Raw genomic sequence first — 15,986 nt, forward strand, 5'->3', positions numbered from 1 at the left:
GCTCTGGGGGAGCGAGTCTGGGCACGACGGACAGGGCACTGGAGATTTAACAACCCAAATGCAATTAGTTTGTTTCCTCTCCACTGTCTCTGTAAACAGACGACTAGAGAATGACTAGAAACACAGCCCTCCATGGTATATCCCATCAGGCATTGCACCTGCAGACGGACACCTTGTCCTCCACTACGAAATGGTTTATGGGGGAAAATGAGGCAGCATTAGAATGTCCGTGACAAATTAAGAGGCTTCACTGGAAGCGGAGCCTTAATGTTGCTGTGGTGTGTTGCAGAGGGAGCCGGGCCGTGAGATTACTTTTCGCAACATTAGCAAGAACACCATAGAGTTTAGGGTTAAACTGGGTTGTGAAACGCGTAGACACAGCCGGGCCCTGCATGTTGGCCTCACGACGTCAATGGAAATCCTGTGTGACAGAGCTTTTCCCATTGGCTGTTAGTCCTGCCACCCTGCTGCAGGTATCCTAGCTACTGCTGTATCTTTGTTTGAGGTGTGTGTGTGTATCACCCTCTGATGCAAGGGTTTCGAAAAATGCCTGCACACCTTCCCTTCGACTCACAGATGGGTGCGGATAGGCAACAGCCACCAAGTGCAGCTCTGACCATGATGGTCAGGACTTTACTTGCAGGCAGGACACTCATAAGATATTGCAGAAATAATAACATAGCTCAGGGACAACAGCAATAACCCGTGGTGGAATAAAAAGTCATGATGTAGTATGCTTCTGGAGCAAAACAGCTGTCTGACATTTTAACATCGCATAGCCTCAAGATATGCTCCTCTAGTCTTTATTCATCATATTTGGACACTTTAACGGCTAAAGGAAATAGACTGGAATGGGAGCTATGAAACCTCTAGCATGAGACTGGAGCACTGTGGTGGGGGAGGGCCAATGTGGGGCTGATAATATTCATTGTAAGATGATCTGATTGTAAGATGGGGGAGGCGGGGGAGAGTGGGGGAGCCTAACCCTGGTCTGCGTGGCGTGCTGTACCTCTCCGTTATGTAACAAAGATACAGATACGCTCCAGTATCTGACGCGCGGCCCATAAATCTACATTCTGATGCGTGTGTGGAGCCAGGAGGTTAGAGAAGGTGGAGGGGCTGGGATCAGGTGCAAGACAAGCAGACGCTCAAATGGAGGGTGGTAATCAGGTGAGGAAACGGTTACTGTCCATCATTTCAGAGTAGAGGATAGATAGGGGAATGCTGAACAGCATCATGTTCAAAAATGTTGAAAATGCAAGAGTTGAAAGAAAGCTGCTCCACCGTTTACCCGTACTAGTTTAGGCCTAACCCCACTATTCGCACGACATTACGAAACCCGAGCGTGCTAACAACGAGAGGACAGCTATCATGTGATTGAGTTGAAAGTACAGTAGGTATAGCTGAGCTACACCCAGTCAGAGACACGGTAAATCACAGCGAGGGGGGCTTGGGGAAAAACACACAGTTGAGTAACACAATCGGACAAACAGGCAGACAGCTGAACAAATATTGCTTGTATATTTTATTTTATGTACAGAACATGTAAAAAAAAAAACATCAAAACAAAAAAAAAAAACAGCCAATAACATTGACCAACGTGGACAACAACAACCGACGGCCATGTTGCTCAACCATGGGAATTTCCTGATGACCGTTTCCCTCTCGATCATAACCTAGCAACATAAAAAGGGGGGAGCACTCTCCTATCCCACTGCTCCGGAAGCGTAAACCACAAATAAGGGGACTTAAATGAGCACAGACAGGAGAGGCTTTACGGTTGATTTCATGGACATAAAAGCATTGGATTGGTGGAAGCATTATGGAGGACATTGCCTGTGTTTCCACCGATCTGACGCTTTTAAATCCGTGAGAGGGTGCAAAGAAGTACACACTTCAGGGGGAGGGGTAGAGAATGGCACCACAGACTTGAGTACGTGTGCACTCAGCAGTGAGCTATAGAGATGGGCTAGGCTACTTGTGGTTCTTCCACTGCAGTCCCTACCCCCCTTTTTCCCAGCAGTGCTGCTATCAACCCAAGGTCACTAAAAGTCTATCCTGCACTCGCTTTCTCTCTCTAGTTCAATAACTGCAATCTGCAACCCGTAGCCGTGGTAGTGAACTCACAAAGCAGCGCCCCCCCCCCCCTCCCAGCCCCACCTCATCCTCTGCACAATCAGCAGTTGAATTCACAGTATTCTTACAGCATTACTGAGTCACTATAAAGCTTTAATTTAGACAGGATGCATAGGGGGATTTCTGCAACTTTTTGTCCATTTCATTTTACAGGGACTGTAGTGTGTGTGTGTGTGGGGGGGGTTAGGTTGAGAGAATGTACAAAGACACACCCAGGTCAATATGAGAATACCATGCACACAACCACCCTTGAAAAGTCCTCCACTGTCCCAAATAAAGGGAAAAATAAAAAATAAACGAATCTCCAAAGGCCATGGATAGTCAACCACTAGACATATACGAACTCTCCCGCTGCCCATCAGTGCTGTATCTCCAGTTAGTATTCGGACAAGTGAGCTTACAGCAGGCCACCAAGGTACAGATAAAGTGCTTTTTCTTAACATGACACATTAAATAATTATCGTGAGTAGAAATGAACATATAGGGAGAGGGAAGGGAGGGGCTATCTTTCACAAACCCATATTAGACTTCTACAGTCTTCTAACTAAGTCAGAAATGAAATGGAAGAGAGGAAATTACGTGTCAGAGAGGACAGAGGTCATTAATAAATACATCAACATATTCGACTAGTGACGCCCGAAGGCTACAAGGATGGAACACTTGATGATAGAAGAGCTAGAACAGTATTGGGATAGTACTAGAGCAGTATTGGGATAGTACTATCTCTGGATGGAGCACTTTCACATTGTCAGATCTGGAAAGTAAAAGTGTTTTCTAGAATAAGACTTTTCATCAGTGGATCCATTCCATGTCTGTTCGCTAACGCGGAGGAGATTTCATTGAAGATGGCACTGGGACTGAACAACGCTGAGTCCTCTGATTGGGCAAGTTGGACAGTGTCGATACCAATCGGTCGGAAGGACCCTTCCTGACAGCAGTGTAGAGATCTTGCAGGATTGTAGAAAGGTGGACTTGAAGCATAACAGATAATTAATTGTTAAGGGATAATAAATACATTCAGGTTTTGTAGTGTTGCTATTCATCTCTATTGAAATATGGTCAAATCTAAAAAATAAAAAAGGAGGAATAATTCATATAGTCCATGAGATGCCTGAAACTGGATTTCTTCTTGCTCCCTTATCCAGTCCAACACTTCACCTCGGCTGCCATTTCCTCCAGCCTTGTGGAAAAAAAAGCGCTGTATAAATAGTGACCGTGGCAACTACACGTAGGCTCTCCCGGGGCTGGGCGAAAGATTCTGAGAGTTCAGGGAAACTTCTGACATGTTCTTCAGCCCTCAGCCCCTACCGGGAGAGAAGAAAGAAGGAGAGAGAGGGTGAGAGAGAGAACAGAAACTAATGACATTGAGCAAATAAGGGTAGCGATGTTTACCCAGAAAGGACATTCAGACTGTTGGCCTAGAACTTAGCCTGGGTCATAGATGCCGTCTTACTAGTTCCTTAAAGTATAGAAAATTCTAAATTCAGTGACCGATATCTCAGCTTTGAGAAGCTACACCTTGAGTGGAAATTAATTTCAGCTGTGAGTCTCGATGTAACCAAATGTAGCCTAGGTTCTCTGGCATAAGCTCTGGAAAGAACACCAAATATAGGCTATTCTCAAATCCTTACCGTCTGCACTAAATCTTGCCTAGACTAGGTGTAGCCCAACTCCCCATGGCTGGACGTTCAGCAGAATAAACAGAAAGCGTGGGAGCTGCATGTCTGCCTCGTATCAATGAGACAATATTTAACCCCGGCATGTGTGTGGAGGGCCTGGTGCTTGGCTACATATCAAGCCAACACAAGCAAAACAAGGCCCCAAAGCTTGTGCTTGGCACAGCCCACAGGTAATTAGCACGAGCCATATGGTAGAATGTTCCGTTAACCCTAGAACACATAGGCTAAATGTGAGGTTAATGTCAAGGTAAAATGATTGAGCTACTGGTTATTTGGCTCTGTTGTTTGTAGAACTCGGGTGAGACATTCAAATTAGTTTGATCTCAATCTCCTAGCCACTTTAAGCTAAATGTGAGGTTAATGTCAAGGTAAAATGATTGAGCTACTGGTTATTTGGCTCTGTTGTTTGTAGAACTCGGGTGAGACATTCAAATTAGTTTGATCTCAATCTCCTAGCCACTTTAAAAGGCAAATTAGCCTCCCTCAGTCTAAAATTCAGTCCAATTTACTACTTCCTAAATCAAATAGTATGGCCCTTTTACAGTATACTGACAATCCATCCCATCCATTAAGGCTACTACCCAAGTCCTTATGAAGGCTGTAGCCTATAGCCTGACGAGTGTGGTGTGGTGGACTCACCTACGTTTCGCAGTGGGACAGCAGGGAGGTGATCTCCGGGCTCATGTGGCCCACGGCCTTGGCAGCGTCCAGGATGGCTCGCCGGTACATCCCTTTCTTCTTGCGGTTGAAGCGCGACCTGAAGAACTCCCTGAAGGGCGACAGCTTGGCCACGGACAGCTGGGAGGTGGTGGGCGAGCCGAACCAGGCCACCTTCGCCTCGGGCCACTGGGCCTCGCAGCCGGCCGTGCCCTCCCTGTGGCTGCCGCTGATGCTGAGGACCCTGGCCGGCCACCAGGGGAAGCCGTGGATCTTCCCCCACACGATGTCGCCCACCGCCACCGCGTGCCCCTCCTCGGTCACACACTTGGTCATGCTGCGCGTGTGCAGGCGCACGGTGAGCGGAGGCACCGTCTTGCCGCCCTCGCGGGCCGAGGAAGGGGCGGAGGAGGAGGAGGAGGAGGAGCAGGAGGAAGACACAGAGATGTCCTCGCCGGGGGCCAGGTCGCACAGCTCCGGGGAGGTGCCGTCCGAGCTGAAGGACTTGGACTCGTCCAGGCTGTCGCTGCTGCACACTGACAGGCTGGAGGAGTCGGCCTTGCGCTTGCGGAAGTTGATGAGGAGGGTGAGGTCGCTGTGGACCCGGCCGGCCTCCTCCACGGAGCTGCCGGACCACAGCTCCAGGGAGTTCTTCTCCCCGGACTCCTCGGGGTGGGGCAGACGGGGCTCCTGCGCCTGGGGGCTTTTACTCCGCGCCGCCGCTACCCCCCCGCCGACCAGCTCGGCCTCGTACACCGGCAGGCCTTCCTCCCCGACCTCCGGCGTCCGCAGGCGGACCTTGGGGGACGCCAGGTCTGGGCCCACGGTGGTGAAGGGTCTGGTGAGCTTTAGTTTTGGAATGGAGACGGTCAGACCCGACCGGGTGGCGTTCAGGATGTGCCTCTGTTCCCTGGTGGGCTCGGACAGGGCCTTGCCGTTCTCCTCCAGGCCGTTGTGCATCAGCTGCTTAGGACAGAAAGGCTTGACCGAGCCGTGGACCCGTGAAGGGATCTTGATCACCTTGCCTTTGCCCTGCGGAGTGCTGTATGAGATCTTGATGACGGGACTGTGCGGGATCATGTCCTCCTCACGCTTGTCCTTCTTAAGGCGCTTGCCGTCGTAGCCCGGGCCATTCTCCCGCCTCTTGGCGTCCTTCGCCACGTCCGCGTCGTCTTTCCTTGCCTCCTTGGCGGGTGGGTCCTTAGTGTCGTCGTCGTCGCTCTGCGGCGCGTTCTCTTTCCTGGACGCCTTGGTGGCGCTCAGGCCATCTTTGCTGTCCTCATCACTGTTCAGCGTGTTCTTACACTTTTCGCACAGCACCTGCCGGGGGCGGAGCCGGATGGTGCTCATGGTCATGTGTCCAGGCTCGCGGGTCCGCCTCTTCTTCCTCTTGATTGGTCGCGGCGGGGGCTGAGGTACCCACTGGCCATAGCTGTGACGCACCCAAATGGGCTGGGGGAAGGGGGCTCCGTCAAAATAAGGAGGGTATGGAGCCTGCCCGGCGGGCACAGGGGTGGGCACGGGGACAGGGCAAGGGTCACTCGGGGGGTCGCTCTCAGGGAGTGTGTTTTCATCCTTTGGTCTGTGTGGAGCCTGGCTCAGAGGTTTCGTAATGGGGTCCTCACTCGGGACGTAAGGGATTTCACAAGCAGGTTTCAGTAAAGGGTATTCCATCGGCTTGATTGTGAAATCTGGTAGACAGAACAGTCCAGTTCTAAATGAAAAGAAATGAGAAAATAAATTAGTGCATGCCACACATAAAACCCAGCTGTTAACATTCCAGCTGCGGATGAAGCAGGAATTCTTCAAATTTTTCCATTCTATTTCTCCCTGAGAACATTAAGACTACTCAAACGCACTGCCTGTACTTGACTTGCTGAGGTCGTTAGGAAAGCCTTCACGTCTGTAACCATCGTGTTGAAGACAGAATGATAATAATCAACCCACAAGACCAGCCTTTGTTGATTAGCTCAACAAGTTAGTTTGCACCAAAGCTGACGCAAGCGAGTTAGCCTATGTGATCCAAAGGTATTGGGCCCTAAGCTGTGTGTAGCTTTGTCCTAATTTCTTATAGACTAAGTTGAGCACACTTAGGAGTTAGCGAAAAATACATTTCACTGCTCATTGATGTAGTATGTGGAAAAAAAACAAAACCTGTTGAACTCTCAAGTAAGTAAACTCCATTTAGCCTGGTCAAAAAATTGAAATATTTTCCTGGAAAAGCCAACTGTATTTTGTGGTTCAGTCAAAATATGCACCCTGTGCCTGATAGTATTATCTAGGCTACTCATCACCTGAATGTTTTAGTATCATACGAGAGGACTTAGCAGGGAGTGCAGAAAGACAGCAAGCGGGTGGTTGTTGAGCCGCATGTCTGCCATCAGCCAAGAAACTGCTCCAACATGAAATATAAATTCACATGTTCCTTTTCACTGTGTGTGGACTTGCAGATGTGTCCAAGCCCAGCCTCTAGGGAGCGTTTGAACGGTGGCAGGCAGGCTTGAAGGCAGGCAGCAGCAGCAACATGGCTGTGCTACTCCGGCTCTCAGTCAGAGACGGCAGACAAAGAGACTACAGGATGCCCAGGAGCCCCCCTCCATCTGACTGAACAAAAACAATCCCATGAATCACTCGGGATTCAGAGTCAGACAGCCAGGAGAATCAGTTTATTTTCACATTCTCTGTCTGCTGTGTGTGTGTGTTTGTGTGTGTTACCAGATTATTAATTAAAGCATATTTTGGAAGCCCAAAAGGCGTTTTCCCATGAGCCTCAATTTGCAGACAGCAGGGACCTTTCAATAAGAAGCTCAGCTAGACCCTGTGCTTAGGAGACCTTTAAAGGCCCTGTTTGCTTAGGCAACAGAATATTAGCCTTCAAAGTGATTGACACAGCACAACCCGTGTGTGTGTGTGTGTGATAGAGAGAGAGAGAGAGAGAGAGAGAGAGAGAGAGGACAGAGAGTCCCGTCCCAGGCAGAAAACAAGGACATCTAGCTTTTGCCCAGGCGTGACTCAAACGCTGTGGCCATTTTACAGTGTGCACTTATCACAAGATAAGGCGATCTGACAGAATGATAGACGATGACATGGAAACTGAAGGAAAACAATGAAGGGAAATGCTTTTATAAGAACTAAAAGGAACAAGCACTCATATTTTAACAATGCTAGACCTAGACAGAAAGAATAGAATGGCCTGTTTTGCAACTGGTAGCTGGGCCTGTTCCTTTCATTTGGGGGGGGGGGGGGGGGGGTTATTCTGAGTTCAAGCATGTGAAAGAGTGGAGGAGAGCTAGATCAATTTTTATGCTTCCCACATCTATAAATAAACCCAGTGGCTTTTAAGGTGCACTGGATTTGTGCAACACAAGGCACTACATGTGACTGTAGTCCTGATGTGACACTTACTTGTCAGATAGGCCTCACACATGCTCCATATAGGCCTACTGATAATTCCATTTAATGCCTTTATTTATTGTTAGCCCTTATAGTCTAATGTGTAGGCGAGGGCTAAGGTTTCTTGTTTAGATTGACAGAGAGCAGCCTTTGTCTAGTATAAAGAAGGTACTCTGGGCTTCTGAACTGATTCTTAGCCTTTCTTTATGTGTGCTCATTCAACATAACAGTTGCATAATGTCAGAGTGTGGAATTTCATTTAATTCATTTAGCTAGCAATCATAGCCTTCTATAATTAGATAGGCCAGTGACTAGTAGTTGTATGAAAATGTATATGTAGACTTAAGACTATTTTACATTATATTGGAATGATGATGATAAAGGCTAACCATCACATATCAAGTCATGATGTGTTCCATTATCAAAAGCATGGGTTATATAATTTATATTAGAACAGTAGAGGCATTTTGATAAATGGAAAGAGAGAGGATTTACAGCAAGGCCTGCTTTCAACTGGCTACCTAGCTAGGCCTGGATTTAGCTAGCTAAGTTAGCTACAAATAGCTGGCTAACAATGAGATGTGGATGTACCACACATTAGACATAATCTTTCAGGTTACCGGTTAACTAAATTATGAAAATTATTTGAACAGGATGTTAACCTTCACTTGACCCTCGCGGTACTGATGCCAGATCAATAAAAACTATTCATAATTAAAATGGAGTGAATAATGTTGGCTGGTTCAACTCAACTAGCTCAATGCTAGCTAGCCGAGACCTCTTCAAGTCTTTTGTATAAAGGCCCATATTGGATGCTAGCTAGGTAGCACGCTATTACCCAGCTATGGTTAGCAAGTGAGCTAGCTAATTACTTTTAAGTACACATGTAATACACAATTCGAGGAGATATAACTCACTTCTTGCTGCAATCGAGTAATATTCCCGTGTAGCTCCTTTCAAGATAGGTGAGCGTCACCACGAGTGTATCGTTAATGATTTGATCGATAGTGACAGGTAACCGAGAGCCGGCCCGCAGCTGCAAGGCCTCAGCCTCCATGTTTTCCTGGGTGGGGTGTCCGGCTTGGCGGTGCTCGATCGCGGCCGCGGGAGCCACGATCGCGTCGGCCTGAGATCCTCCTCCCTTCTGCTTCCGAGCACGGGAGGCTACGCCGGGCACGAAATGACGCCATCACCCCCACCGAGTCAATTACAACACTTCTGCCACTGGTGACATCACACAGAGAGGAGCAAAATCTTTTGAGATTATCCCTCTGGTCTGACTTGAAATGATACCATTTGGAACCTTAGAATACAGTGTATTGACTGTTGAGTGAATTGAACACCAAGAAAACAAGGTTGTCTTATCATAAGCTATTATCCAGTCAATTTACTTGTCCCCATATGTTCTATTACATACACACACCAACAAGACACTCTGAATTAAAAGTTAATTTCTATTTTTAATTTCCATTTCACATTTTATTTTCACATTTTCACAGCACCATTTTCACATATATTCATTATTCAGTATGTGTTTCATATTTCTCTCTTGCTGTATAACCCAGCTTGACTGTCACAGGTGGCTAGTTTTACAGTGGACCTATCATAAAGGAATACAGGAAATAAAATATTATTCATCTTTAATTTGCTTTAAGCAAACTATACATATTTAATTGTAATTGCTACACTGGTAAAGACACAGAAGTCATTTTAGGAGCCAAATCTGAGATCTTTTTGAACATTTCACATTGGAAGTGGGTTTGTTTGAAATATAAAAGCATTGCATGTAAACACTAGGCTGAACACATTTATAGATAATCGAGGGGAGCCTGATGATGAGACAGGGCAGAGAAAGAGAAGGGGAGAGATGACAGAGGAGCTAAATCAAAAGAGAGGGTTACAGCACCATGCAGTGGGCGAATGAAGAAACAGTTCTCAGTGGTCAAGTAACATTCGATGGTGATGAATAAATATAATTGTGAGTTAACAGCAACTTTGTGAAGCAATTTTATGAAAAATCAATGTTTTTTTCACATTATACAGGTAGTAACCATCTATTCAATACGGCATTAAATCAAATGGCAGGACACACAAAAACATCACTTGTCAGAGCACCTTGGCAAATTCTCCCCAGTAAATGCCAGGAATCGATACTCAAGGTCTTTCTCCTGTTTTCTCATAGCAAGCTCCGCCTGCAACTTCTCCGCCTGTAACAGAATTATAAGAATGAGCAAGCCAGACACCTAAATCACATGATTATTCCTGAGGGCTTTTGTTGTGTATCTCTGTAAATGACTGGTTGAGTGATTGACTGCTTGTGTGATGTAATAGACCTCCTCCATGTCGCGCCTGGCGACTGCCATCTCCTCTTGTGCCGTCCCCCGCGGCCTCCTGCGTCTCTCCTGCATCATCTGAACATGGCTCCTGATTCGCTGCTCCAGTTCCCGGTCTCGGGCCGCTCTGGGGTCACAGGGGTCAAAGGTCAAGGTTACACGCCAAATTTACCCCTAGGGGGATCATTAAAATATGTATGTGTGTGTGTTTGTGTATCTATCTATCTATCTATCTATCTATCTATCTATCTATCTATCTATCTAAATGAACATCAATCCCACTGACAAGGTGTCAATCATGTTTGGGCTTACTCTTTAACAGTGTGCGTCATTGTACTGTTACATATGCCTCTCATATCCACTTTTAACATGGTACTGTGTATTCGTAGAGGACGTACATACTGGTGCAAGTGTGTGCATTCTATTGAACAATAACAATAACATTCACAAATGGAACAAAGGATTTCCCCCCCAATACGACTGTATCACCCTATTCCACTAGATGTCTCTAGACACCCCTGAATGATACAGTCTGAAGCTTCTGTTGATAACTAATGGTTGTATAGCACCTCTCAACTGATTGAGCTTTCAGTTGACTATATCATCCCATACCTGGTTTCCTCAACCTCCCTTTGGGACAGAAAGGACCTCTGTCTCTGCAGCCTCTTGGGGGTGCTTTGCGTCGAGACTCCAACACTGTCAGGAACACTGCACAGAGAATCTGTTGCATACGGGGCTTTCTGTGGAGCCAGTCATAGACATGAGAGGCTTTCATCAGGAAACTTTAGGAAATGTGTGGCAGAAACTGCAAATATGCATCAAAGTTGTGGGTTTAGGAGGACTGACTGGTCTTTAGTCTTTCTAATATCCTTGATTAGAACATACTGGATACTCTGGATCCATTGGAACTCAAGAGGTGAGATAATGTCTGGTATGTGTGTGTGGGGGTGTACAGTAACTTTCATGTGTGTGCAAACCAGTGTTCTGTGTGTGTGTGTGTGTGTGTGTGTGTGTGTGTGTGCGTGCGCGCATGTGTGTGTGTGTTTGTGTTCAGGCCTACCAGCTGTGGCAGGGCCTCTGTGGGGCCGTCTGACTGCTGCAAGATGACTGACTCTGCACAGTGGAGACACAAGGTGCTGTCGCTAGCTAGGCCTGCAGCTGCCTCAGAGCGTGAGAGCCTCGGCTGAGGGTCTGCACAGCTGAGCGCTGTCTTTCTGGAAGTCTGCTCAGTCACAATGAAAAAAGGCGCTTCAGGTCAGCCTCTTTAACTACTGTACATCCGCTACTGCCTCAACACACGTTCTTTATTACTTGAGTAGAAATAACTTTTCTTAGGCCTTTGACCCCTCTGTCCAGGCTGCTACTATGCTGCCCTCTTCTGGCTAAAAAGGGAACCTCAGGTTTATTGAAATAAGAGACCTAGACAAAAGAATGGGTTCGATGTCCAGCAAACCTACCTCTTCTCTCCTATGTCTCTCACTCCATTCCTGCTTGTGCTCAAAGATCTTCCTCTCCTGCATGGTCCTTGCATGAGTACGCCACTCCCGAAGGTACTCCTGGTCTCTAAGTGGGAGACAAAGGGCAGAGGTCAAGGAGAGCACTGTATAGAATGAAGAAGCCCAGAAACACAGATCTAGCACAGTTTGAGCTTGTTAAGTGTAGGACTAGGGTAGTACATGCTAAGTGATCTCGCTACATATTCTTACATACCCCTTATTGGCAATGGGTTTTGCAGACACAATATATTGATCCCTCCCTTTCTGGCACTTCATCAACACTTCATTTGATACAACACACCCCTGCTTTCTGAAACTGCAAGGTAAGGGAAAATTATCTCTTACCTGAGGTATAATATTACATAGTTGCTTACTAACTAGTCTCAGCATTTTTTGTGGTTCAATAACCACAGACCAGTCATACACTGTAAAGTGTTGTACTATACCAACTGGTCTTTGGAGAAACCAGCTGGCCATACTTACTTCCTTCTCTGTTCTAAAATGGCTTGTTTCTCTTTGAGTTCTTTCATGGTAGCCGTCCTCCTTTCCTCTGACCTCTTCCAGTAATTCATGTCAAATGGCGGAAGCTCTGGAAATGCGCTCCCTTTGGCAATCTCTTTTTTTCTGGCAAATAAATCGAAAGAAAATGGTTTTTATTTTAATGGCTCCCAGAAGGACAGTCTCCCAGCAGGGTGCCTGGAAGATTTTATCACCAGGCCTCCTTCTCAGTAAGGGCCATTAGAAAAGTTTTGATATGATCCAGGGATTCAATGAAGGAGCATATCAACCCCTTCTCCACAACTAGAGACTCTAGGGGTAAGGTTTTATCAGTGACCAACACATAAGACCATTCATCTACATGGATCAATGACACACAATACTAAGAAAAGATGGTGTAGGATTACCTCTATTTCATCTGTGTAGATGTGGTACAGGGGAAAGGAAAGTAGATATAACAGAGATGTAGATGTGCAAGTGAGATGCACTCCCATGCCACATCGAAGGACAAACTTTTCCAAAACGCTAAGCGTCCAGTCCACTCACCTTTTCACAATGGGCAGAGCGTATGTCTTCTGAACTCTATCAACCTCTGCCGTCCTGGGCAGGCGTGCCGGGGAGAGGGCTTCCGTTCCGTAGCCAAACTCGGCCCGCTCCATCTGGATCATCTTCTGTTTGAGCTCCCTGAACCTCCGCAGCTCGTCCTCATCCACCACCTCCTCACACAGGTCCAGGCTGGACATGACCAGCTCGGCCAGTTGCAGCTTCTCCACGGGAAGCATGTCTGGCACCAAGACATGAATAAGCGCTTCGCACATAAGCGACTGTGACAGCAATTATAGACCTATGCAGTTACATTTCCCACTCATGCTGTAGAAGCGGAGTGGTGCTCATTTCAGCTACGGGGTGCAAATGGTTGGTTATGTTACAATTTCATATGTCTACTCTAACTATCAGATGCCATATGCAATAAGCCTAACAGTGAGGATGTGCTGTGAAGGGTAAAATAACTTCATGAAATCTGATATGTTATAATCTAAATGCGCTGATATTGGTCCCACGATGACAATGTGCTATCCATTAAGATGTTATTCCCCTCCCTCTCACAAGCACTGCTCCTCTTTTTAATAACATTCTACACATTAAGAGATAAATAGATAGACCGAGGCATGCGTCTTTTTCAAGGTGCAGGTTTAGCTGTTTGCCTCCTGAGTTGGGCTGCTCAAGATGATTAGCTACAGACAGTTTTAGATGACAGAAAGCACCCGCTAGAGGCCCACGGCTTATCGATCATTTTCATCTGGCTAAAAATATTACCGAGAAGAGCCACACGCCCCCAAAAAAATCAGCCCTGCCGCACGCGCCGTCACCAAGGGAACAGAAGTCACACCACTGAAGTGGAACCAGGGCAGAGAGCTATTTTTGTGGCCTTCCTTTCTTATGCAAAAGAACAGATGGCTGGGACGTGTTCAGAGGGCACGCGTGCATGCACACCAAGGTACAGAAACACATCCACAAGCACACATCTCGGTGTTGCATTGTTCAAGTTCGGATGACAGTTCTCTTTTTCATTCACCTGGAAGAGGATTCCGCATGCTCACGGGTCTCTCAGCCATGGCACTCCGTAGGTACTGGAGGATGGACTGAAGCCCCTGCTGCACAATCTCCTGAGGCGGAAACGTGATGGGACAATACCTCAGACTCAGGGCCCTGAGAGTAATCACATTACCTGAGGAGCGCAAACACATAGAGTTTTCACCTGTGAAAGAGTTCTCTTGGGGGAAATAAGCCATTTCCAAGGGACATGAATCCCCAAATGCTCCCAAAGACACAGCAGATATGTTGGGCTGAAAGTGCTTTTCTGATGTAAAGGTCAAGCGGAAATCACAAACTGGTGGGGGTGGAAGCTAGCCTGGCGTCTCCAGCCTGATCACGTGAGTTCACATTCTGTTTCTCGTCACAGATCAGTCTGGACATCCACCCATTCTTACTGATTTCCACACAACCAGATGTTGGTTGGGCCAATCACAACCGTTTATCTCTAAAGAAGCCAGGCAAGGTGGCAGCAGGTCTACTCACCCAATTCTGGTGGAAGCTTTGTTATAGGATTCCCCTCCAACAGCAACGTTTTCAGACATCTGAATCAACCAATAAACAAATTAGAGCATGTCACAATAACAGTAATATTATATTACCAGAGACCTTAGGTCTATGTCTTGACCTATGCCTACCTGTGAAGACCAATTTCCGCAGGAAGGGATTTGATTTGGTTATTTCTAAGGTCTAACCACACTAAGTTTGACAAACTGGTGAACAGAGAATCCGGAAGACTGGATATTTGATTACCTTCAAGATACAAATTCTTCAGACAGGAGACAGTACAGTTAGAGAGGACAATTAGCCATAATCTAGATCACATCAAAACGTGGTTTGAGCAACTAAAAGAATATTCAATCAATGAGTTGTGGTTTGTTTACCTTTAACATAAGGTTCTTCAAAATGCAATCCACATCTTTTAACTTTCTTCTGCTTAGGTCTAGTGAGTCAGAAGTCACATATTCAGTGATCTGCATATGATCAATATTCTCAGGTGGGAGGTGAGGGATCTGCGATTTGACAAAATTATCACAGCCAAGGCTTAGATGGAAATCAGGAATTAACTCCTCCAAGGATGACATGGTTTACTATTTCGTTTGGGTTTTAGCGGTTTCACTGATGCCTATAGAGAAACAAGCAAATTGTCAGTCCTATCAACCCACACACGGCGCAGACACGCACACACGTCTCTGATCTTTAAAAAACAAAAAATAAAAACAAAACACGGTGTGAGAATTCAAGTAATTCCAGTTGACAGTCTTTAGCTCGCTACTCTCAAAGTTAACTAGACAGGTTACATTAAGCTACAGTAAATACAGCTGTTAGTGGCAGTTGGAAGAATAAATTGACTCACGTAGAAGCACTAATTACGGCATGAATAATAATTGACCAAGCCCTAAAAACGACCCTAGCTTATGCTACACGATCTCCTGTAACCATAACAACCACAGCCGGCCAGAACAACATCAACTACGGCACCCGTCAACATCCAAACAGTGCGCGTCTTTTCTCAAACTAAAAAAAGGGAAACTGATTGGAAAAGTGTTTTTGATGGCTTCAGACAAATAGCAACATAATAATTAAACAAATGCATAAAAAAGAAAGAAATCACTTGACCAATATAATTTAGATAAACAACAACAATAATAATTATAATTATAAAAATAAAATAATAACAATAATAATATCAATAATCATCATCATCATTATTATTACTATTGTTATTATTATTGTTGTTGTTGTTATTACATCACATTGGTTCAGTGTTATTGGGTCCAGCTTTAGTCCTGCTGAGTACTTATGACACGGATTTATTGTGGATCTGCTAGGCTATGTGTTAGCTTGACTTGAACATTTGACAACATGTGATACATTTCCCCTAATGGTCAGTTAAAGGTGCACACACATGTCAAATCATTGTTATTACCTATTTGTTATGGACGTATAGTTTCAGGGAAATAAAGTGTTAACCATTTTCAATGATCTGGCGCCACCCATCTCATAATTAAATCCATAATAAAGACTGAATTGAGTGAGGGAGCGTGCACACACAACCACCGTGCTGCAGCTCCGTCTACATTTCAGACTACTGGAGCTCCCTGCACCAGCGTGCTTCTGGATGCCCGAGAGGAGATCCATGCCAGAGGGGGGTACGTCGACAGTCAGCGGCAAACTGTCACACAGCGCCTAGTCCTGTA

The 15,986-nt window shown here is 46.0% G+C and overlaps 2 protein-coding genes across 3 annotated transcripts; both read right to left on the minus strand.

Moving 5' to 3' along the window:
* Positions 1 to 1,608: 1,608 nt before the first annotated feature.
* Positions 1,609 to 9,012, minus strand: pwwp2b (PWWP domain containing 2B). 2 transcript variants are annotated; one of them, XM_084458589.1, is made up of 3 exons: positions 8,783 to 9,012; positions 4,459 to 6,186; positions 1,609 to 3,440 (listed from the first exon to the last, which is right to left on the minus strand). In XM_084458589.1, exons 1-3 carry the CDS (start codon positions 8,920 to 8,922, stop codon positions 3,434 to 3,436), a joined length of 1,875 nt encoding a protein of 624 aa, XP_084314715.1. In that variant the 5' UTR covers positions 8,923 to 9,012; the 3' UTR covers positions 1,609 to 3,433. The 2 variants fall into 2 exon arrangements, with proteins under 2 accessions (XP_084314715.1, XP_084314716.1); XM_084458590.1 differs by having other exon boundaries at positions 4,455 to 6,186.
* A 952-nt stretch (positions 9,013 to 9,964) lies between these two features.
* On the minus strand, positions 9,965 to 14,870 carry LOC311325963 (leucine-rich repeat-containing protein 27-like; the record flags this gene model as incomplete). Its single annotated transcript, XM_084458780.1, has 11 exons — positions 9,965 to 10,072; positions 10,199 to 10,325; positions 10,811 to 10,938; positions 11,259 to 11,420; positions 11,656 to 11,761; positions 12,178 to 12,318; positions 12,739 to 12,976; positions 13,769 to 13,921; positions 14,272 to 14,330; positions 14,424 to 14,554; positions 14,670 to 14,870. 11 exons carry the CDS (start codon positions 14,868 to 14,870, stop codon positions 9,965 to 9,967), a joined length of 1,554 nt encoding a protein of 517 aa, XP_084314906.1.
* Between the last annotated feature and the right edge of the window lie 1,116 nt (positions 14,871 to 15,986).

The sequence above is a fragment of the Borostomias antarcticus genome (assembly GCF_949987555.1).
Source record: "Borostomias antarcticus genome assembly, chromosome: 25".
Taxonomy (NCBI): domain Eukaryota; kingdom Metazoa; phylum Chordata; class Actinopteri; order Stomiiformes; family Stomiidae; genus Borostomias; species Borostomias antarcticus.

What these genes read in the sequence shown, in the direction of transcription:
- pwwp2b (XM_084458589.1), bottom strand. Translation starts at nt 8,922, where the DNA reads ATGGAGGCTGAGGCCTTGCAGCTGCGGGCCGGCTCTCGGTTACCTGTC. An exon ending in TTACTCGATTGCAGCAAGAA is followed by an intron (nt 6,187 to 8,782) that starts GTGAGTTATATC and finishes CTTTTCATTTAG; the next exon opens with AACTGGACTGTTCTGTCTAC.